This window comes from Chelonia mydas, chromosome 1, assembly GCF_015237465.2.
Source record: "Chelonia mydas isolate rCheMyd1 chromosome 1, rCheMyd1.pri.v2, whole genome shotgun sequence".
Taxonomy (NCBI): domain Eukaryota; kingdom Metazoa; phylum Chordata; order Testudines; family Cheloniidae; genus Chelonia; species Chelonia mydas.
In genome coordinates, this window is record NC_057849.1 from 343,568,490 (window position 1) to 343,592,017 (window position 23,528).

The window sequence follows — 23,528 nt, forward strand, 5'->3', positions numbered from 1 at the left end:
CTTTATAATAAAGACAGGCCCAAGTAGCAAAGCTCCCTTGAAGCATGTGCATGCGCATGAGAGGTCAGGGGTGGGGCCCAAAAGTTGGGGTCCAATGTATTGCTTCATCTCTGGTTTGCAAGGGACTTGGTAAAGTACAAACACCGCCAAGTTATGATTTGGCTCTGCAGAACGGCGTGGAGGCCTGAATATGGGGCCCACAGACTGCATTGGGGCAGAACTCTGAATATGCTCAGGCGTAACTTTTGGGAGTAGAGGGCAAAAACCCTTGAACATAGATCAGTCACTGCTCTTGCAGTTCTCTAATCACCATCACAGGTTGGCCAGGACCTCTAGGCAGAGTCGTCTCAGCTGAGAGAGTGCCACAGAGACACAAAGTATTGGAGTTTTCAGAAGTCAAGTGACTTGGAGAGAACTGTGCTGTTATCCTGAGATACACCCAGCTTTTGGATAAAAGGAGTTTTTAGGCACAGCAGAGAACCAGACAGGGTTTCCAGTCCAACCTCAGACACAAGTAGAAGGTAATCTAGTGGTTAAACCTCTTCCTAAGGAGAATTTTATTAACTAAGCAGATATTTCCGGAAGACAGAGCTCTTCAAAATCCCCTTCAGAAATGAAAGCCAAACCTCTAATCTCCATTCTGTTAGCACAACAGAGGTCCTGGATTGAGAGGAACATCCCAGTTTGGGCTGATCAAGTGCTGAAAGAGTCTGCAGAACAAATGACACCAGGATGAGCAGCCCCCCTCTAGAGGCTCCCACATTTTTTTTTTACAGGGAGGCACTTTCATATCAGGGTTAGAGCTGAGCCCGAGTGGGGACAGGACAATTCAAGGGCTGGTTGAAGGCATCCAAGGATAGTCACACTCAGAAAAGTATCTTCGATTGAAAGCTCTTGGCACAGCATCTGCCTGACCCTGATCTGAGCTTTTGGGCATTACCGTAAAACAGATAATAAATATGAAAACTATGAAATAATAATCAGCACTTCACTCTTCATTATCACCTGGAAAAAATGCCGGACTGAGAGAGATTTAAAGAGCTCCATCAATTTACCTTATCCAAAACCAAGATCAAGAAGGAGATGGATCCCAGCCCACCTCCTAGCTGCTTGCTCAGTTACCAGTGGGGATACAAAGAGCAGAAGATTTTCAGTGTTTAGGTAGGTGTTTGCAGCACTAGCTATTGGGGAGAAAATAAAAAATCATCTATTGACTTGTAAACTAAGCACTCTGGCTCCTCAATCACAGCCTGAGGCTGCCACTGCTCTCACCTCTCCAGATCCTTCTGCAGCTGGGGTCTCTTCTGCTGACGTTTACTGTCATGGCCACTTTTGGCATCATGTGCCAATTTGATCACAGCTGAGTTTACACCAAACAGACTCTGCTTTCTATCATGCTTGTCACTCCAGCAGCCAACCGCTTCCATTACAGGGATTGAAACACAAGAGCAGAACAGGTGTAGCTGATCAAAGGCTAAGTAGAAAAGAAGAGGTTCCTCGAGAATGCCCCCAGACAGCTTGTAGAGGCCATGAAGCAGCTGCACAGGATGTGGAGTTGAGAGTCTCCAGCGGCTTTGTGGATGAGTTAAGTGTTCGCCAACTGGGCTACAACGCTGCTTGAAGCCTCAGAGATGTTTAGCTGCTGTAACAGGAGACCAGAGACCCGTGTGAGAACCATTGAGCTCTCCACAACACAGCTCTCCAGTCTAGTTGGCTCCGCGGATCCAGGCCCCACAGAGGGATACTGATATATTTTAAGGTACCATTTCAGAATCAATTACACTAGCACAGGCCAAGTCTATAAATCGCTACAGTTAACTTGTGTGCTACATTATGGATGCGTGTGTGTCGCTAGGCAGTCCTGGCCAGAGTCTGACAGTAAGATGGCTGCAAACGCTGCGTGCTGTAGTGGCTAGGCACAGTGCGGCACACGGAGGTCGCCTCCGACACATATGTATCGAAATAGGACTCTCACAGTCCTATGCTGTACTGAATTGGGAACTGCCAGATGAAGCTACAGAAGGCTTTGGGCAGCCTCCACGCAAGTGGGTACAGATGATCCGTTACCTCTTTCAGTTCCTCTTCACGCTCCACTACAGAGCCCTCAGCCCACTTCCTTCCTGCTCCTCCCAGTGGAGGGGGAGAGTTCCTCTTCTCAAGCCCAAAGCTGTTCTTGTTCCCTCTGCCATCTGGGAAGCAGGGTAGCTGGGTTTGGTTTGGAGAGGATTCTAGACAAATATCCCAACAAAGGAAACAAAGAGGAGCGTTAGAGTCAGATACGGCCGCCAATGAAGTCTGGGCTCGAGGGGGGTGGGGCTTGCAGGTTTCTTTGTTTTTTTCCTCTCTTTCTTTGGAAAAAGAAATGCAAACAAGTCAGTAGCTCCCCCATAAGCAACAGCTGGCTGAGTCATGAATCAGATTTCACAGCAGCTGGGAGCTTAGCCAGCCTCCCATTCCACCAGCACCATGATGATCACCACACATTTCCTTTAGCATCACCACAGTCTATCAGATGAACACAGACTGCCTGAAACCACATCCCAGCTGGCTGGTTGCATCATGCTGAAGTCACACTGTCCACCTACTGCATACAGCTCATGATGTCGCTCGCTAAATCACACACCTCCGGCAACGCAGGCCTCCCTCATCAGAGACAAAGCAGCTCTCCCTTAGCTCGTGATAGCAGGTTTCTTCCTACCCCTGCCCCTTTGCTTTTCCTGCCTTTTTCCAGGCTGCATCTTGCACGTGAACTCCCCACCCCAGTACCCAAAGCAATATCAAACTATTCACTCACATCCCTCCTTAGCACTCACTTCTTCTAACAAGACTCACTTTGTGTAGTGTTCCTTGCCAGAGAGAAGAGGCAGAACTAGGCTGCGATCAATACAAAGGGGACTCTTCACTGAGGCGGCAGGACACAGACAGTCCCTGTGGTTTTCCCTGACTCTATAGCTTCCAGATTGACTGACAGACACAGTTTGTGGTGCCAAGTGTCACTTCTCATCTCCTGAAATCCTGGCCTGGACCATGCAGTCATGGAAAGACCTGCTGACTATGCTAGTGGTATCAAAAAATCCTCCAGTTGCCTAAAGCCTCTCACAGCTGACTTGTTTGGTCTGCAAGCAGCTTGGGACAGAGAACACATCTTCCTGCATGGAGCATGCTGCAGGCACTTAATACATCTTTGGAGCATGTCACTGTGTCTTCCAACTCAGAGCAACAACATACCCTTTGCATTCAGGTACTGCCTCCAATGTGCTAGGCACGGTCCAAACACACAATCCCTGCCCTGAAGAACCTATGATCTAATAATATTTGGCACTTATAAAGCTGGGCCAGTATCATCACCCCATTTCACAGATTGGGCAAACGAGGCAGAGAGGTGAAGTGACCTGCCGTAGCTCTCACAGGGAGTTGGCAGCTGAGTCATGAATAGAACCAAGGAGTCCTGGCTGCCAGCCCCACTCATATACAAATTACAAACGGATACAGTCAGCAGCAACATACAGCCTTCTCCTGCTCAGTGACCGTGCCTGGCCTGGGCCAAGTTACCTTCAGTTTGTGTGCTCTTGGTAAGGGGCTGCATCCGCCTCGGACTTTTGATCTCAGACCGAGCCTCTGAGTTGTCACATTCCTCTCTTTTTTCAGCTGGTGCTAAGGCCAGCTTAGCCAATGGTGGTGGATCTCCTGTTGGAAAGTAAACAGTACAGGCTCTCTTTTTGTGAAAGAGGCAATGAAGAGGCATTCAGGGCACAGACAGAAGACTGAATGGATAAGAAAGGAGACAGTGGATGGAGTTTAGTACAAGCTCTACCAAGGATCATCTAGTCCACCCCCTACCAAGCCAGGACACACTCCCCAGATCGGGGACGGTATCACACTCTAAACCAATCATCTTTTACTGTTAGGTGGTTACCTACTAGTCAGACAATATTAGACTGCAGCTGTTCACTCCTCACTCTAGTGCCAGGTACCACCGTAAGCCATTCTTCTCCCTCTCTAGAAGTCGTTCAACTTTCAGATACTTTTAGAAGTGTGTTTCCCCTTGGGCATTGCCTGGGTTAGTTGGACATGTCTAGTTCTCACAGCTCTTCCTCACATATCAAACCCTCCAGCCCCGTCATCAATTTCTCTGTACTCTGAGTTGCCCCTAACTGATCTTTGCATCTCTCTGGGACTGAAGCGATGCTCAGGGGGGCAGAGACAGGACAGCCGTACCTTTCTCCAGTGCGTTCTGGCAAAGGGCATTGACAACATTCATGAATTAAGCCACCCACCTTCCACCTCTTCTGTGCCAATTCATTCATTGATGCATCTCCCTTTCCACTCATCTCACCCAGAAAAAGTCCCCTGCTCACATACATAGCATGACCTGGTTCTCTATTTCAAATTTGGCTTCTGCTCTTTGATGCAATTGGATGGTAGCCATGCACAAGGCCTGAGAAAGGGTCAGTCATTTGGAAACTAAGAAGTAGCTAGGATACCAAGTGGCTAGTTCACTGTAGCTGCCATTCTGCCCCAATCTCAACTTCTATGCGATTTTTACACTCAGGCAGGGTAGTCACTGCTAGCTTGTCTCTGTCCATGGAAAATTCCTGAGTCCACTGGATTTTCAGACAAAGCGGACGTGCTCTTTCCCTCCCGGCTTTGTTTATACCTTACACGTGCCGGGTACATTTCAGAGCAGGATAGCTGCTTGTGGAACAACTTGCTTACTCCGCTCTAAATGCGCTCCTCTTGCTCCAGCATGGTTCCAATGACAGAAATGGAGCAACTGGAGTTTAGAGGTTTGGTTAATCTCTAATTTTAATATGTTTCAGCAACAGGATCCAGCTAACTGAGAGATCCTGTAGAGCAGTGGTTCCCAAACTGGGGTTCGTGAAATGTTACAGGGAGTTCTCAGGAAAAATTTCCCTAATGGCGGACAGAGCTGTCCCTAGGGAACTTGGGCAGCACTGGGCCAGCAGCCCAGAGCCTCTGGACTTCCAAGAGCTAAGCAGATCAAAGCAACCATATCTATCACACTGAGGAGATTTAAACTTCAAGACTCCTTATAAGAAATCATAGAATCATAGAATCATAGAATCATAGAATATCAGGGTTGGAAGGGACCCCAGAAGGTCATCTAGTCCAACCCCCTGCTCAAAGCAGGACCAAGTCCCAGTTAAATCATCCCAGCCAGGGCTTTGTCAAGCCTGACCTTAAAAACCTCTAAGGAAGGAGATTCTACCACCTCCCTAGGTAACGCATTCCAGTGTTTCACCACCCTCTTAGTGAAAAAGTTTTTCCTAATATCCAATCTAAACCTCCCCCATTGCAACTTGAGACCATTACTCCTCGTTCTGTCATCTGCTACCATTGAGAACAGTCTAGAGCCATCCTCTTTGGAACCCCCTTTCAGGTAGTTGAAAGCAGCTATCAAATCCCCCCCTCATTCTTCTCTTCTGCAGACTAAACAATCCCAGCTCCCTCAGCCTCTCCTCATAACTCATGTGCTCTAGACCCCTAATCATTTTTGTTGCCCTTCGCTGGACTCTTTCCAATTTATCCACATCCTTCTTGTAGTGTGGGGCCCAAAACTGGACACAGTACTCCAGATGAGGCCTCACCAGTGTCGAATAGAGGGGAACGATCACGTCCCTCGATCTGCTCGCTATGCCCCTACTTATACATCCCAAAATGCCATTGGCCTTCTTGGCAACAAGGGCACACTGCTGACTCATATCCAGCTTCTCGTCCACTGTCACCCCTAGGTCCTTTTCCGCAGAACTGCTGCCTAGCCATTCGGTCCCTAGTCTGTAGCGGTGCATTGGATTCTTCCATCCTAAGTGCAGGACCCTGCACTTATCCTTATTGAACCTCATCAGATTTCTTTTGGCCCAATCCTCCAATTTGTCTAGGTCCTTCTGTATCCTATCCCTCCCCTCCAGCGTATCTACCACTCCTCCCAGTTTAGTATCATCCGCAAATTTGCTCAGAGTGCAATCCACACCATCCTCCAGGTCATTTATGAAGATATTGAACAAAACGGGCCCCAGGACCGACCCCTGGGGCACTCCACTTGACACCGGCTGCCAACTAGACATGGAGCCATTGATCACTACCCGTTGAGCCCGACAATCTAGCCAGCTTTCTACCCACCTTATAGTGCATTCATCCAGCCCATACTTCCTTAACTTGCTGACAAGAATGCTGTGGGAGACCGTGTCAAAAGCTTTGCTAAAGTCAAGAAACAATACATCCACTGCTTTCCCTTCATCCACAGAACCAGTAATCTCATCATAAAAGGCGATTAGATTAGTCAGGCATGACCTTCCCTTGGTGAATCCATGCTGACTGTTCCTGATCACTTTCCTCTCCTCTAAGTGCTTCAGGATTGATTCTTTGAGGACCTGCTCCATGATTTTTCCAGGGACTGAGGTGAGGCTGACTGGCCTGTAGTTCCCAGGATCCTCCTTCTTCCCTTTTTTAAAGATGGGCACTACATTAGCCTTTTTCCAGTCATCCGGGACTTCCCCCGTTCGCCACGAGTTTTCAAAGATAATGGCCAAGGGCTCTGCAATCACAGCCGCCAATTCCTTCAGCACTCTCGGATGCAATTCGTCCGGCCCCATGGACTTGTGCACGTCCAGCTTTTCTAAATAGTCCCTAACCACCTCTATCTCTACAGAGGGCTGGCCATCTCTTCCCCATTTTGTGATGCCCAGCACAGCAGTCTGGGAGCTGACCTTGTTAGTGAAAACAGAGGCAAAAAAAGCATTGAGTACATTAGCTTTTTCCACATCCTCTGTCACTAGGTTGCCTCCCTCATTCAGTAAGGGGCCCACACTTTCCTTGGCTTTCTTCTTGTTGCCAACATACCTGAAGAAACCCTTCTTGTTACTCTTGACATCTCTTGCTAGCTGCAGCTCCAGGTGCGATTTGGCCCTCCTGATATCTTTCCTACATGCCCGAGCAATATTTTTATACTCTTCCCTGGTCATATGTCCAACCTTCCACTCCTTGTAAGCTTCTTTTTTATGTTTAAGATCCGCTAGGATTTCACCATTAAGCCAAGCTGGTCGCCTGCCATATTTACTATTCTTTCGACTCATTGGGATGGTTTGTCCCTGTAACCTCAACAGGGATTCCTTGAAATACAGCCAGCTCTCCTGGACTCCCTTCCCCTTCATGTTAGTCCCCCAGGGGATCCTGGCCATCTGTTCCCTGAGGGAGTCAAAGTCTGCTTTCCTGAAGTCCAGGGTCCGTATCCTGCTGCTTACCTTTCTTCCCTGCGTCAGGATCCTGAACTCAACCAACTCATGGTCACTGCCTCCCAGATTCCCATCCACTTTTGCTTCCCCCACTAATTCTACCTGGTTTGTGAGCAGCAGGTCAAGAAAAGCGCCCCCCCTAGTTGGCTCCCCTAGCACTTGCACCAGGAAATTGTCCCCTACGCTTTCCAAAAACTTCCTGGATTGTCTATGCACCGCTGTATTGCTCTCCCAGCAGATATCAGGAAAATTAAAGTCACCCATGAGAATCAGGGCATGCGATCTAGTAGCTTCCGTGAGTTGCCGGAAGAAAGCCTCATCCACCTCATCCCCCTGGTCCGGAAAGGGAGGTGGATATTTTTTGCTGTTTTTAAAATTAAATAGGCAGCTAGTATTGTTTTTAAAATTATTATGAAGAACAAGTTTAAGCTTTGTTGTAACGTGCGTTGTTTGCCTGGACTGCTCAAGACCTGAATGCTTGTGTAGGAGGAACTCTTTGAGTTGGCTTCTTAAATACCTTCATACTGTTTCACATCTGATACTCCTTGGTGGAACATAGGAGCCTTGTCTTATAACAGGCTTATTCAAAGTGATACAAGCTATGAAAGTGGGATCTTGGAAGAGTATTGCCGTTTTCATAATGTAATAAAAATACTGTAATGATAAATAATAATTAATAATAAATAGTGTGTAATAAGCATGTCATAAAAACAAATTTTATGTTTCCAAGATCACTGCTTTTATAATTTATACTCAGATAAAGGAAACATTCATTTTTAGGAGGGGGTTCGCGAGACTTGACATTTTAGTGAAAGGGGTTCACAGGTTGTTAAAGTTTGGGAACCACATAGAGAAAAGCAGAGCTGGAATATTTTTTAGGCAGAATAAAGTATGCAAAGCACGGTTCCGGTTCTTGTAGAAGGACTTCAGGCAGAATCATCCCTTCGATTGTGAGGGGCCTGGGTCGGTATCTGTGTTTTTGTCTTGTTTTCTTGATGTTTTTATTTACCTTGAGCATGTTCTGTTGAGCTGGACTCGTAAACAAAGGCTCTCTGATTTTTCACGGAATGTTGATGAGATTTAGCATCTTTGGGGTCTTGATCTAAGAGAAATTAAGGAAAACAGGTACAAGAAGTAAACCGTCTACGGAGCCAAGCCACAGCCACTCACATGCCCCAGAGATGGCCACAGTAAAGAGTCCTGAATGGAACAGGATCACTTTTTCCCAAATCAAGAAGTTATTCCAGTCCTGGGCTCCTCACGCACACAGCAATTCTGACGTCCCTCAGTCCTGGCCCACAGCCCTTCTGGTCTTCTACGCTTGCCTCCCCACACTGCTCTACCAATGCATCCCTCTACTCCTAAGCTAGAACATTCTCTACTGCTGAGAATCTGCTCAGACCAAGCAAACCCGCCACTCAGGTTGAACTGTGCTAATCCTGTGGCAGTTTGGGAAGGTAAAATATGCACAAGGCTGAGAAGAGCACAGCCATATAACAGTGCATTGAAGGTAGTAGAGGGTTATATTTGTGTCTGATGCAGAAGTCATCTGTAAGTGCCAGTTACTCAGATGTGCTCTGTGCCAGCCCATCGGATTGGTGGGAAGCTGGTAAAATTCACTGATACACGATTTGTATATTTTTAAAGAAATCAGCTTCATAAAAAGATGAGATCCTTTAACAAAGGCTTCGAAGCAGTGGGGCTGGGGTAAGGGGTAAGGAGAGAGTGGAGCTGCAGCAAGCTCAGCTCTACAGGCCAGGGTTGACAGGACTACCATACTTGGCTCTGCTGCACCCTCTGTGGGCAAGCAAAGTGCAGGACTGATGGCCTCACAGGTATGTCTACACTGGAGCTGCAGGTGTAACTTCTAACTCTGGCAGACAGACCTGAGCCAGCCGCGATGGACTAGCATGCAACAAATGGAAGTACTGCTGCAGCAATGTGGAAGGCTAGCAGCCTGAATACATACACAGGGCTTGAGACGTGAGTGTACTCCAGCCAGCTAGCTCCAGCTCCAGAGTAGATTAAGAGCCCCATCCAGTTCTTCAGCTTCCCCTGTCAGGAAGATGCTGGACTGGAAGACAACTCCAAGTGACTACAGAACATGAGATCTGTTCTCCAGGCCAGTCAGAATACAACCCAATAAAGACAAACCTGCCTTCACATCTATCAGATAAAGTGATCTGTTACAGTCTCAAACAGGACCTGAAAGGCACCCTACAACCTCTTCTTCAGGAGAGTTCTGGGGACATCACCTATCAAAGTTCCCTTAAAGTCCTCAAACGGAGGGTTCTTCTGATCCACTCTCCTGCTTGCCACCTTTTTCCTTGGTGCCTGAAGATGGCTCTCCCCCTCAGCAGAGGCTCTGGATGCTTGCGAGTGGGTGAAAGCAATATTCATCCATGAACTGTAGAGATTAAAGGTCTAATTAGGAAAATAAAGGGCCACATACATAGAATCATAGAACATCAGGGTTGGAAGGGACCTCAGGAGGTCATCTAGTCCAACCCCCTGCTCAAAGCAGGACCAATCCCCAAATAAATTATCCCAGCCAGGGCTTTGTCAAGCCTGACCTTAAAAACTTCAAAGGAAGGAGATTCCACCACCTCCCTAGGTAATGCATTCCAGTGTTCACCACCCTCCTAGTGAAAAAGTTTTTCCTAATATCCAACCTAAACCTCCCCCACTGCAACTTGAGACCATTACTCCTCGTTCTGTCATCTGCTACCACTGAGAACAGTCTAGATCCATCCTCTTTGGAACCCCCTTTCAGGTAGTAGAAAGCAGCTATCAAATGCCCCCTCATTCTTCTCTTCCGCACACTAAACAATCCCAGTTCCCTCAGCCTCTCCTCATAAGTCATGTGTTCCAGTCCCCTAATCATTTTTGTTGCCCTCCGCTGGACATTTTCCAATTTTTCCTCATCCTTCTTGCAGTGTGGGGCCCAAAACTGGACAGAGTACTCCAGATGAGGCCTCACCAATGTCGAATAGAGGGGAACGATCATGTCCCTCGATCTGCTGGCAATGCCCCTACTTATACATCCCAAAATGCCATTGGCCTTCTTGGCAACAAGGGCACACTGTTGACTCATACCCAGCTTCTCGTCCACTGTAACCCATAGGTCCTTTTCTGCAGAACTGCTGCCGAGCCATTCGGTCCCTAGTCTGTAGCGGTGCATGGGATTCTTCCGTCCTAAGTGCAGGACTCTGCACTTGTCCTTGTTGAACCTCATCAGATTTCTTTTGGCCCAATCCTCTAATTTGTCTAGGGCCCTTTGTATCCTATCCCTACCCTCCAGCGTATCTACCTCTCTTCCCAGTTTAGTGTCATCTGCAAACTTGCTGAGGGTGCAATCCACACCATCCTCCAGATCATTTATGAAGATACTGAACAAAACCGGCCCCAGGAACGACCCTTGGGGCACTCCACTTGATACCGGCTGCCAACTAGACATGGAACCACTGATCACTACCTGTTGAGCCCGACAATCTAGCCAGCTTTTTATGCACCTTATAGTCCATTCATCCAGCCCATACTTCTTTAACTTACTGGCAAGAATACTGTGGGAGACTATGTCAAAAGCTTTGCTAAAGTCAAGGAACAACACGTCCACTGCTTTCCCCTCATCCACAGAGCCAGTTATCTTGTCATAGAAGGCAATTAGATTAGTCAGGCATGACTTGCCCTTGGTGAATCCATGCTGACTGTTCCTGATCACTTTCCTCTCCTCTAAGTGCTTCAGAATTGATTCCTTGAGGACCTGCTCCATGATTTTTCCAGGGACTGAGGTGAGGCTGACTGGCCTATAGTTCCCCAGATCCTCCTCCTTCCCTTTTTTAAAGATGGACACTACATTAGCCTTTTTCCAGTCATCCGGGACCTCCCCCAATCGCCATGAGTTTTCAAAGATAATGGCCAATGGCTCTGCAATCACATCCGCCAACTCCTTTAGCACTCTCGGATGCAGCGCATCCGGCCCCATGGACTTGTGCTCATCCAGCTTTTCTAAATAGTCATGAACCACTTCTTTCTCCACAGAGGGCGAGTCACCTCCTCCCCATGCTGTGCTGCCCAGTGCAGCAGTCTGGGAGCTGACCTTGTTCGTGAAGACAGAGGCAAAAAAAGCATTGAGTAAATTAGCTTTTTCCACATCCTCTGTCACTAGGTTGCCTCGCTCATTCAGTAAGGGGCCCACACTTTCCTTGACTTTCTTCTTGTTGCTAACATACCTGAAGAAACCCTTCTTGTTACTCTTAACATCTCTTGCTAGCTGCAACTCCAGGTGTGATTTGGCCTTCCTGATTTCACTCCTGCATGCCCGAGCAATATTTTTATACTCCTTCCTAGTCATTTGTCCAATCTTCCACTTCTTGTAAGCTGCTTTTTTGTGTTTAAGATCAGCAAGGATTTCACTGTTAAGCCAAGCTGGTCGCCTGCCATATTTACTATTCTTTCTACACATCGGGATGGTTTGTCCCTGTAACCTCACTAAGGATGCAGATGAAGTTTCCCTCCCCTCGGGTTAAAAGCCAAACCTAAATTATTCGTGACAATATCTACAACCTCGTCAGTAAACCTGTGATCTAGTTGCGCAGATTAAGAAGATATTTGAACCAGAAGGGGAAAAAAATCAGCTGTCTGCGTTTTGTGGCTGTGTAAACAATTCTAGGACGGCTGGCCACGTCCTGGTGATTTGGAACACGAACATCTGATGTTCTGTCAAAGAGAAGTTCTCTGTAGTTGGTGCTGCAATGCTTCCATCCGATCCCCACACGAAGGAATTCTCGTGTACAGCAGGGATGCAGACTGACTGCTAGTTTGCCACGCAAAATCTCATAAACCTTATGGTGAAGTCCTTGCACTATCTCCAGCTGATCCCCTCTCAGCCCCTTGATAAATGTTGAGTTTATGGCTCAGTTCCCACAGCTCCCCAGACGAGAGCTGTTGTGCTAACTGGGCCTACAAATTTACCCTAATTGTGAGTTAAACTGTAAAAAGTGAATGAACATTTATAGAGTGAGTAACAAAATGGAGGAACTAGAACTACTGATGCAGGAAGTGAAGCCAGATACTATAGGGATGTCAGAAACATGGTGGAATAGTAGGCATGACTGGAGTACAGGTATTGAAGGCTATGTGCTGTTCGGGAAAGACAGAAATCAGGATAAAGGTGGTGGAGCAGCACTGTATGTTAATGATGAGGTAGACTGTAAAGAAATTAGAAGTGATGGATAACACAGAGTCCTTTTGGGTCAAAATCAGTTTGGGAAAGAAAGCTACCAGAGGCTACTCTAGGATAGTGCTTGGGGTATGCTAAAGACCCCAGGATCCAATCTGGATATGGATTGACACCTTGTTAATATTTTTAATGAAATAAATACAATTGGCAAGTGTATGATTATGGCAGACTTTAATGTCCCAGATATAGACTGAAGGACAAGTGCTACTAGTAATAGCAAGGCCCAGATTTTCCGGGTTGTGATAGCTGGCAGATGTCTTCATCAAACAGTCATCGAACCAACAAGAGGTGATGCCGTTTCCGATTTAGAATTGGGGAGCAGTGAGGACGTGGTTCGAGTGATCATGCGCTAATTCAGTTTAAACTGAATGAAAGGATAAACAAAAACAAATTTGCACATAGGGTCCCTGATTTCAAAAGTGCAAACTTTAAAATATTAAGGGAATTAGCTAGGGAAGTGGACTAGACTGAAGAACTCAAGGATCTGAATGCGGAGGAGGCCTAGAATTACTTTAAGTCAAAGTTGCAGAAACTCTGTCTGCATCCCAAGAAAGGGGAAAGAATTCATAGGGAAGGGTTGCAGACTAAGTGTCACAAAGAGGTGATAAAGAGAAAGCAGAAAGCCTACAAGAAATGGAAGATGGGAAGGATCAGCAAGGAAAGTGTAGGGATAAATGAGAACTGCTAAAAGCTAAGCAGAGTTGGACCTTTTAAAGGAAATTATGTCCACCTAAGTTAGGTCGGCGTACAGCCGATGCAGTAATTAAAGGAAAGAAGAAGTAGGATCGCCAAGCACTGAGGATGGGGTGGAGATTAAAGATAATCTAGGCATGTCCCAACACCTAAAGAAATACTTTGCCTCAGTTTTTAATGAGGCTAAAGAAGAGCTTTGGGGCAATGGCAGGGTAGTTAATGGAAACGAGGATATGGAAGTAGAAATTACCATATCCAAGGTGGAAGACAAACTCAAACAGCTTAATGGGACTAAACTGGGGAGCCTGGATAATCTCCATCCAAAAATATTAAAGGAACTGGCACATGAAAATGGGAGCCCAATGGCAAGGATTTTTAATGACTCTGTAAACTCATGGGTCATGACTGGAGAATTGCTAACATCGTATCTATTTTGAAGAAAAGGAAAAAAAGTGATCCAGGAAATTACAGGCCTCTTAGTTTGACCTCAACTGTATGCAAGGTCTTGGAACAAATTTTGAAAGAGAAAGCAGTTAAGGACATAAAGGTAAATGGTAATTGGGATAGAATATAACATGGGTTTACAAAAGGTAGATCATGCCAGAGCAACACGATCTCCTTCTTTGAGAAAAAAAAACTGATTTTTTTGACAAAGGAAATGCAGTAGATCTAATCTATCTGGATTTCAGTAAGGCATTTGATAGAGTTCCACATGGGAAATTATTAGTTAAATTGGAGAAGATGGGGATGAATATGAAAACTGGAAGGTGGATAAGAAACTGGTTAAAGGGAAGACTACAATGGTCATACTGAAAGGTAAACTGTCCGGCTGGGCAAAATTTATTAGTAGAGATCCTCAGAGATCGGTCTTGGGACCAATCTTATTTAAAATGTTTATTTCTGACCTTGGCACAAGAAGTGGGATTGTGCTAATAAAATTTGCAGATGACACAAAATTGGGAGGTATTGCCAATATGAATGAGGACTGGAATATCATACAAGAAGATCTGGACGACCTTGAAAACTGGAGTAATAGAAATGGGATCAAATTTAATAGTGCAAACTTATGCACTTAGGGACTAACAAGAAGATTTTTTTCTATAAACTGGGGATTTATCAGTTACAAGTGACAAAGGAAGAGAAGACCTGAGTGTGTTGGTTGATCAAGGGATAACTATGAGCTGTCAACGTGATTGCGGCCATGAAAAGGGCTAATACAGTCCTAGGATGCATAAGTGAGGTATATCCAGAGAGACAAGGATAACAATACTAACACTTCCAAGGCACTGGTGAGACGTCATCTGGAGTACTGTGTGCAATTCTGGTCTCCCATGCTTCAGAAAGATTAATTCAAACTGGAATAGGTGCAGAGAAGGGCTACTAGGATGATCCAAGGAATGGAAAACCTGCCTTGCGAGAGAAGACTCAAAGAGCTAGAGATATGACTGCTCTCTATAAATATGTCAGCAGGATAGATACCAGGGAGGGAGAGGAGTTATTTCAGTTAAGTGCCAATGCGGACACAAAAACAAATGGATATAAACTGGTTATCAACAAGTTTAGGCTTGAAATTAGACAAAGGTTTCTAACCATCAGAGGAGTGAAGTTCTGGAACAACCTCCCAAGAGGAGCAGGGGAGGCAAAAAACCTAACTGGTTTCAAGACTGAGCTTGATAAGCTTATAAAGGGGATGGTACAAGGAAATTGCCTACAACTGCATGCAGCCGATCTGCAACTGCTAGTAGCAAATATCCCCAAGAGCCGGTGATGGAACACTAGATGGGGACGGTTCTGAGTTACTAGAAACTTCTTTCCCAGGGTCTTGCCCACATGCTCAGGGTCCAACTGACCATCATATTTGAGGTCGGGAAGGATTTTTCCCTCAGGTCAGACTGGCAGAGACTCTGGGGGTTTTTAGCCTTCCTCTGCAGCATGGGACACAGGTCACTTTCAGGTTTAAACTACTATAAATGGTGGATTCTCTGTAACATTAAGTCTTTAAATCATGACTTGAGGACTTCAGTAACTCAGCCAGAGGTTATGAGTGTGTTACAGAGGTGGGTGGGTGAGGTTCTGTGGCTTGCAATGTGCAGGTCAGACAAGATGATCATGATGGTCACTTCTGACCTTAAAGTCCAAGATACCAGGCCAGAGAGAAGAAGCCAGATGACGTTTCCATCTCTACTGGCTAAATCCAAATACCACCTGGGATATCAAACTTTGTCACATGCCTGCCCCCACCCCTTTGTGTGTTCTTTTCCTTCCCCACATTATTTCTTCTCCTTCCCATCCCTCCCTCTCCTTTTTACTTCTATTTAATAAGAGTCTGGCTTAGCTGGCCAAGACAGCATATTTTGCAATTCTGCTGTAAGCCTATGAGCAAAAAAAGGCAGCTACGTGCAATGCCTTAAACAGCCTGAAGCTGGGACAAGTCTGCCAAGTCTCTGAGGGTATCCCCACGCAGCAACTAGACACCCGCAGCTGGCCCGTGCCAGCTGACTTGGGTTCGCAGGACTCTGGCTGTGGGGCTATTTCACTGCTGTGCAGACCACTGGGCTTGGGCTGCAATGCAGACTGTAGGATCCTGCGAGGTGGGAAGGTCCCAGAACTCAGGCTCCAGCCTGAGCCTGTAACTCTACACAGCAGAGAAACAGCCCCGCAGCCTAAGCCCCACGAGTCTTCTTTGCTGTGTAAACATACTCTGTGTAAGCATACTCTGAATGCCTGACCAGACAGTGTGCTGCGTCTGTGTTTCTCAAGCAGTGAGGCTGCAAGAGTCAATACCAGAGCCAGAAACTGCATTTTGTCTCTTTGCTGTTCTTTTCTCTCCCCCTTTTGTGTTTATTCCTCTTGTCTTGTCTTCTAGGAACCAGGATTGGACTTGAACAGCAGCAGCAGCAATGACAGAGCGAAGTCCCCATGTTGCTCTGGATATTTCAGGAGCTGCACTGCTCTGGAGTGAATGTGTCCAACCCTCCTTAGCCAGAGGGATGGGGCACAGTCACGGTAACGTGTCTTGATGGTAAGAGCAAATACAGTAGAGCGAGAGGGAAACCCACGCAGGGAAAGAGTAAAACTATGAACCATAATAGCACAACTACCTCTCCAAAGGGCAGAAGAAAATCTCCCAGTTTGGGCGGTGCTAGTTGGGGATGGACCTACCCATCCTGCTGGGGAACTCCTGCTCCATTCCCTTGATGGCTTTGCTGCTTCTTCTGTCCCTCCTCTTCCTGACTGCACAAGGACTCGGTAGCACCAGCCTTGGGAAAGATGCAGGATGTTAGCAGTCTCATATTGCTAACCAAAACGTTTGCATCACAAGGTGAAGACACCAATTTAAAATTGCTCTTTAAAACAAGGCATGCTCTCCTTCGCTTGAGCTACATTACAGCACCCAAGGAACTAGCTAGGGTTATAGATGGGAAAAGAAAAGGAGTACTTGTGGCACCTTAGAGACTAACCAATTTATTTGAGCATAAGCTTTCGTGAGCTACAGCTCACTTCATCGGTTGCATTCAGTGGAAAATACAGTGAGGAGATTTATATACACACAGAACATGAAAAAATGGGTGTTATACACACTGTAAGGAGAGTGATCACTTAAGATGAGTTATTACCAGCAGGAGAGCAGGGGCGGGGGGGAAGAAAACCTTTTGTAGTGATAATCAAGGTGGGCCATTTCCAGCAGTTAACAAGAACGTCTGAGGAACAGTGGGTGGTCGTGGTGGGGGGAAATAAACATGGGGAAATAGTTTTACTTTGTGTAATGACCCATCCACTCCCAGTCTCTATTCAAGACTAAGTTAATTGTATCCAGTTTGCAAATTAATTCCAATTCAGCAGTCTCTCGTTGGAGTCTGTTTTTGAAATCTTTTTGTTGTAATATTGCGACTTCTAATTAGGTCTGTAATCGAGTGACCAGAGAGACTGAAGTGTTCTCCGATTGGTTTATGAATATTATAATTCTTGACATCTGATTTGTGTCCATTTATTCTTTTATGTAGAGACTGTCCAGTTTAACCAATGTACATGGCAGAGGGGCATTGCTGGCACATGATGGCATAGATCACATTGGTAGATGTGCAGGTGAACGAGCCTCTGATAGTGTGGCTGATGTGATTAGGCCCTATGATGGTGTCCCCTGAATAGATATGTGGACACAGTTGGCAACGGGCTTTGTTGGAAGGATAAGTTCCTGGGTTAGTGGTTCTGTTGTGTGGTGTGTGGTTGCTGGTGAGTATTTGCTTCAGGTTGGGGGGCTGTCTGTAGGCAAGGACTGGCCTGTCTCCCAAGATCTGTGAGAGTGATGGGTCGTCCTTCAGGATAGGTTGTAGATCCTTGATGATGCGTTGGAGAGGTTTTAGTTGGGGGCTGAAGGTGATGGCTAGTGACGTTCTGTTATTTTCTTTGTTGGGCCTGTCCTGTAGCAGGTGACTTCTGGGTACTCTTCTGGCTCTGTCAATTTGTTTCTTCACTTCAGCAGGTGGGTATTGTAGTTGTAACAATGCTTGATAGAGACCTTGTAGGTGTTTGTCTCTGTCTGAGGGGTTGGAACAAATGTGGTAGTATCGTAGAGCTTGGCTGTAGACGATGGATTGTGTGGTGTGGTCTGGGTGAAAGCTGGAGGCATGTAGGTAGGAATAGCAATCAGTAGGTTTCCGGTATAGGGTGATGTTTATGTGACCATCGCTTATTAGCACCGTAGTCTCCAGGAAGTGGATCTCTTGCGTGGACTGGTCCAGACTGAGGTTGATGGTGGGATGGAAATTGTTGAAATCATGGTGGAATTCCTCAAGGGCTTCTTTTCCATGGGTCCAGATGATGAAGATGTCACCAATATAGCGCAAGTAGAGTAGGGGCATTAGGGGACGAGAGCTGAGGAAGCGTTGTTCTAAGTCAGCCGTAAAAATGTTGGCATACTGTGGGGCCATGCGGGTACCCATAGCAGTGCCGCTGATTTGAAGGTATACATTGTCCCCAAATGTGAAATAGTTATGGGTGAGGACAAAATCACAAAGTTCAGCCACCAGGTTTGCCGTGACATTATTGGGGATAGTGTTCCTGATGGCTGGTAGTCCATCTTTGTGTGGAATGTTGGTGTAGAGGGCTTCTACATCCATAGTGGCCAGGATGGTGTTTTCGGGAAGATCACCGATGGATTGTAGTTTCCTCAGGAAGTCAGTGGTGTCTCGAAGGTAGCTGGGAGTGCTGGTAGCGTAGGGCCTGAGGAGGGAGTCTACATAGCCAGACAATCCTACTGTCAGGGTGCCAATGCCTGAGATGATGGGGTGTCCAGGATTTCCAGGTTTATGGATCTTGGGTAGCAGATACAATACCCCAGGTCGGGATTCCAGGGGTGTGTCTGTGCGGATTTGTTCTTGTGCTTTTTCAGGGAGTTTCTTGAGCAAATGGCGTAGTTTCTTTTGGTAACCCTCAGTGGGATCAGAGGGTAATGGCTTGTAGAAAGTGGTGTTGGAGAGCTGCCTAGCAGCCTCTTGTTCATATTCCAACCTATTCATGATGACGACAGCACCTCCTTTGTCAGCCTTTTTGATTATGATGTCAGAGTTGTTTCTGAGGCTGTGGATGGCATTGTGTTCTGCACAGCTGAGGTTATGGGGCAAGTGATGCTGCTTTTCCACAATTTCAGCCCGTGCACGTCGGCGGAAGCACTCTATGTAGAAGTCCAGTCTGTTGTTTCGACCTTCAGGAGGAGTCCACCTCGAATCCTTCTTTTTGTAGTGTTGGTAGGAAGGTCTCCGCGGATTAGTATGTTGTTCAGAGGTGTGTTGGAAATATTCCTTGAGTCAGAGACGTCGAAAATAGGATTCTAGGTCTTCACAGAACTGCATCATGTTCGTGGGGGTGGAGGGGCAGAAGGAGAGGCCCCGAGATAGGACAGATTCGTCTGCTGGGCTAAGAGTATAGTTGGATAGATTAACAATATTGCTGGGTGGGCTAAGGGAACCATTGCTGTGGCCTCTTGTGGCATGTAGTAGTTTAGATAGTTTAGTGTCCTTTTTCTTTTGTAGAGAAGCAAAGTGTGTGTTTCAGAGTAACAGCCGTGTTAGTCTGTATTCGCAAAAAGAAAAGGAGTACTTGTGGCACCTTAGCGACTAACCAATTTATTTGAGCATAAGCTTTCGTGAGCTACAGCTCACTTCATCGGATGTAAGTGGCTTGTCTAGTTTTAGTAAAGTCCAGCCACGAGGAAGTTTGTGTGGAAGGTTGTTTTTTTATGAGAGTATCCAGTTTTGAGAGCTCATTCTTAATCTTTCCCTGTTTGCTGTAGAGGATGTTGATCAGGTGGTTCCGCAGTTTCTTTGAGAGCGTGTGGCACAAGCTGTCAGCATAGTCTTTATGGTATGTATGGTATGATGGGAAAAGAACATTCATCTTGGGCCATACGGGGTGGGCAGGTGTTTACTACATTTAGACAAAGTTCCACATCACGCAGTTTAGACTCCCCTCCCCCCTCACCTAAGGGCCAACTTTAGGCACCTGCACCTCCTGCAGAGGCCCCATATTCTCCTAAACACCACCCATCTCCTGGGACCAATGAAGGACTGATCTCTAGTGCTAATTTCCTAGGGTTTGGTGTCCTGTCCAGTTTTAAGGGCCCCAGGTGATGGAGCTTCCATGATATCCTTGATGAGACTAGAATCCACAAGCTAATCCATATCACTGCTCCAAAAGTCCTTCCTGTAGAAAAGACTGGTCTAGTAGCTTAGGTGACTGTGGACCTTGAACTCTTGAGTTTTGCTTCTCGCTCACTGTAATGCTTGAGTAAATGACTCCCTTCACCCTGCATCAATTCCCCAACCTGTGAAATGGGGAGGATAGTCCTTACCTAGCTCACTGGTATGTTGAGAGGTTTAGCATCAGTGAAGTGTTTTGAAAAGCTTGAATTTACCATGGCCAAATTATCTCCCCTGATCTTCCCTTCCAAATCCTCTCCATTCCCTGTAGTCTCTGTAAGGATGGTTGGCACCATCACCACTCTCACCTTCATTCAGGCCCATAACCTGGGAGAGTTTCCTTTCATTCCTCTCTCTCCTTTCCCCACATATGCAAGTCATATCCAACTCTTGCCACTTCTTCCTCCATAACCTCTCTATCTCTGCAGCTAAGAGTTCATGTCCAGGCCTTTATTTCCCATATCGACCTCTACAACTCCTCCTCTTCTCTGGCCTCCCTGCCATCCACTTCACCTTCTCCAGTCCACAAAAAGCTCACTGTGCATTATCCCCTTGCTTCTTTAGAGTCACTGATTGCTTAGGAGTCCCAATAATTCATGAGTGAAGGACTTCACCCCGAGTACCACTTAAAGTCAAGTGCTGCAGCTAAAATCTTACCAAGAGTTCCGACACTGCTAGCCTTCCATATGGCTCCTCCTCACAACTGGAAGAAGAACGAGAACTGTCCCAAGGACTGCTCAGTGCATCAATGTCCTGAAATACAGAAGGAGGCATCCAGGTCAGAGCCCACTGCACTTTCAGGCACTTACATTTTGATTTCCTAACATCTCTGTGTCGTTTCAACAGGATATGGTGTTCTCCTTCAGCTGCTGCAGAGCGCTGCGGCCAGTAAACAGGTGGTGCTGCGTTCCATCACAAAGGTAGCTGCATTTCAACATGGGGAAGTCACAAAGTAATTGCTATTTTTATGGTCCATAAAATGCTTTGAAATCCTCCTGCATGAAAATTGCCATACTGGATATCAAAGATATAAAACCACAGCGAAGGCTGACCAATAAGATATTAACCCTGCAATGTTCAGGAAGATTTTAATCATTTCAGGTATGCTTTGCAAGGGTGGTAAGCACATTATATCTTCCATACACTCACCAGAACTGGTCTTTTGCTAACAAATAAACTAGTTAATTGGCTTAAATATAAAATATACGTGAAAGTAAAAGGTATGGAGTTGAAATGTTAAAACTTGACTGATCTGAATATAAGTCTGTGTTGTTTTAAGCTTTCAAGACTGGATTACCTAGCTAGAAGGCCAGATATGGATTGCTAACTGCATTTCATTTTTGCACTGTACATGGTGAAAGATGCTGTCACTATGTACAATGTGGAAGAGAAATCACCATGATAATTACTGTAATGAAAACTGGAAGGAAAGTTTGTGGTTGGAGTCAGAAAAGCAGCTATATTTAAAAGTTTCCTTCTTACTCAAGCAATCTTCTCCTGTGTATCTCTGAGTCACACTGTAGCTGCTCAGTTCTCTAACACGAACTGCTCTCCCAACTACAACAATGCAGCTATGGCTGAGAAGTGGATTCTGATCTGCCTCGTGCATTCCACACTACGCTGGAAGGCCTGTCAGCTGAGAGCCTGGCTGCCACCTTCCCAAAACTCTTCTGGCTGCTCTTCCATGTGACTCCCCACTCTTCCTCTATTCACATAAATGACCCGGGAGAAGCACGAATACTGCCACGAATACTATTACTCAGCATCACGAATTACAATGCAGACTTGGAAGTGAGTGCATGAGTCATAATACCATAGACCAAATAATGCAACAATAGCGAACTGATTCAGTAACAGCCTCTGCCTTATTCTCTTTTTCCAAGTCTAGCCACTACCACTTCCTAAGATCAGTTAGCTATTTCAGGTTAAGGATTTTAGACAACAAGTTACAGTTTCGTTACTGTGTGCAAACCAACTTTGTGAGCGGATTCCTTTTCCCATATACAGATACCACCTCTCCTGCTTTTCCCCATAACCCTGAATCCATGGCAGACTCCTCAGCAAAGATGCAGGTGAGCAGTGAAGTGAACATGTTCTAACTCTCACATGGCCCTAGATCTGACTAAGCGTTTCCACTAGAAAACAAGCAAAATTTGGGTTATTCTGGAGAAGTTTTGCATTGAGGTTTTCGGTTTACTTGGATGCTGAGCTCAGGGGGATGAACTGGCATCAGAAAACGAGCACCACGCCAAATCATAGAGTTCTGCACCATCACACTCACAGGGCAGAGATCCAGGAAGAGGGATGGGGCCGGAACGCCAGGTCAAAAAGGGACCCTGGTGGTGGTGCTGACTGGGCTGTTAAAAGTCTGGTCAGCAGCGCAGCAGGGGCCCAGGGCTAAGGCAGGCTCCCTACCTGCCCTGGCTCTGCACTGCTCCCAGAAGCGGCTGCCAGGTCCCTGTGGCCCCAAGGTGCTGAGGCAGCCAGGGAGGCTCCATGTGCTGCCCCCACCCCTTGTACCAGCTCCGCAGCTCCCACTGGCCGGGAACCACGACTAATGGGAGCTGCAGGGGCGGTGCCTGTGGGTGTGAAGGCAGCATGCACTGCGCAGAGCCGCCTGGCCGTCCATGTGCCTAGAGGCCGCAGGGACCTGGCAGCCGCTTCCTCGGAGCCATGGTAATCGCCGCTAGGACCCCACACCCCTTCCCGCACCCCAACCTCCTGCCCCAGCCTGGAGTCCCCTCCCACACCCAGCCCCACCCCCAGGTAGAGCCCTCATTCCTCCTGCACCTCAATCCAAAGCCCCCTCCTGCACCCCAAACCTCTCATCCCTGGCCCCACCCCAAAGCCTACACCCCCAACCCAGAGCCCATACCCCCTCCCACACCCCAACCCCCGTCCCAGCCCAGTGAAAGTGAGTGAGGGTGGGGAAGAGCGAGCGATGGAGGGAGCGGGGACGGAGCAAGCAGGGGGCAGGGCCTCGGAGAAGCGGTGGGACACGGGAAGGACAGGGGTGTTCATTTTTGTATGATTAGAAAGTTGGCAACCCTAGATGGGGAGGGGTGTCCCTCTGTGGCCCCGATTTTAAAGGCACAGATGTGAACGCTCCCCCACGCCTGGGACCAGTTCATAAACCGAGAGGCAAACCCCATGCTGCTCCTGCTAAGGTTATTCCTGGGGGTACGTACCATGTGGCAGGCCTGGCTGCTGCTTCCTTCCAGGAAGTCTCTGGGAGCTGCCTAGCAGTGCAGAAGGGCATGGAGCGGGGGTTGTAGGTGGGCAACTGGAGTGGGCAGAGGGTGACACCCAGGGGCGTAAGGGGGCCTAGCACCTGAGGGAGGACTTAGGGCAAGGAAATGGGGACGGGGGGGTGAAGCTGAGGCTGAGAGGCTAGGGGTCCCGAAAGGGCAAAAGCCGGTACTGGGCAGGCCTAGGAAGTGGAAGGAGCCTGGAGTTGGGGGGGAGCTGGAGCTGCCTGGGCAGCGGAGGGAAGAGATTGGGGTGGTCCGGCGCTCGGGGGGGGGGGGGGGGGGGGACCTGGAGCTGCCTGGGCAGTGGAGGGAAGAGATTGGGGTGGTCCAGCGCTCGGGGGGGGAGCTGGAGCTGCCTGGGCAGTGGAGGGAAGAGATTGGGGTGGTCCGG

The 23,528-nt window shown here is 47.2% G+C and overlaps 1 protein-coding gene across 7 annotated transcripts in view; it reads right to left on the bottom strand.

Moving 5' to 3' along the window:
- The window catches only part of LOC119565294, a 36,922-nt gene extending 13,589 nt beyond the window's left edge, over positions 1 to 23,333 (bottom strand). For 2 of the 7 annotated variants that reach the window (XM_043521404.1, XM_043521396.1), the window contains exons 1-7: positions 20,544 to 20,683; positions 16,351 to 16,448; positions 9,509 to 9,660; positions 8,263 to 8,355; positions 3,917 to 3,919; positions 3,553 to 3,687; positions 2,068 to 2,228 (exon numbers count right to left, since the gene is read on the bottom strand). In XM_043521404.1, the coding sequence (XP_043377339.1) occupies positions 2,068 to 2,228; positions 3,553 to 3,687; positions 3,917 to 3,919; positions 8,263 to 8,355; positions 9,509 to 9,660; positions 16,351 to 16,448; positions 20,544 to 20,660 (759 nt within the window). In that variant the 5' untranslated portion in view covers positions 20,661 to 20,683. Of the gene's footprint in view, positions 1 to 2,067; positions 2,229 to 3,552; positions 3,688 to 3,916; positions 3,920 to 8,262; positions 8,356 to 9,508; positions 9,661 to 16,350; positions 16,449 to 20,038; positions 20,161 to 20,543; positions 20,684 to 23,074 lie in introns of those variants that run through there. The other 5 variants (XM_043521403.1, XM_043521407.1, XM_043521411.1 and 2 more) reach the window with 5 other exon arrangements.
- Positions 23,334 to 23,528: the final 195 nt, after the last annotated feature.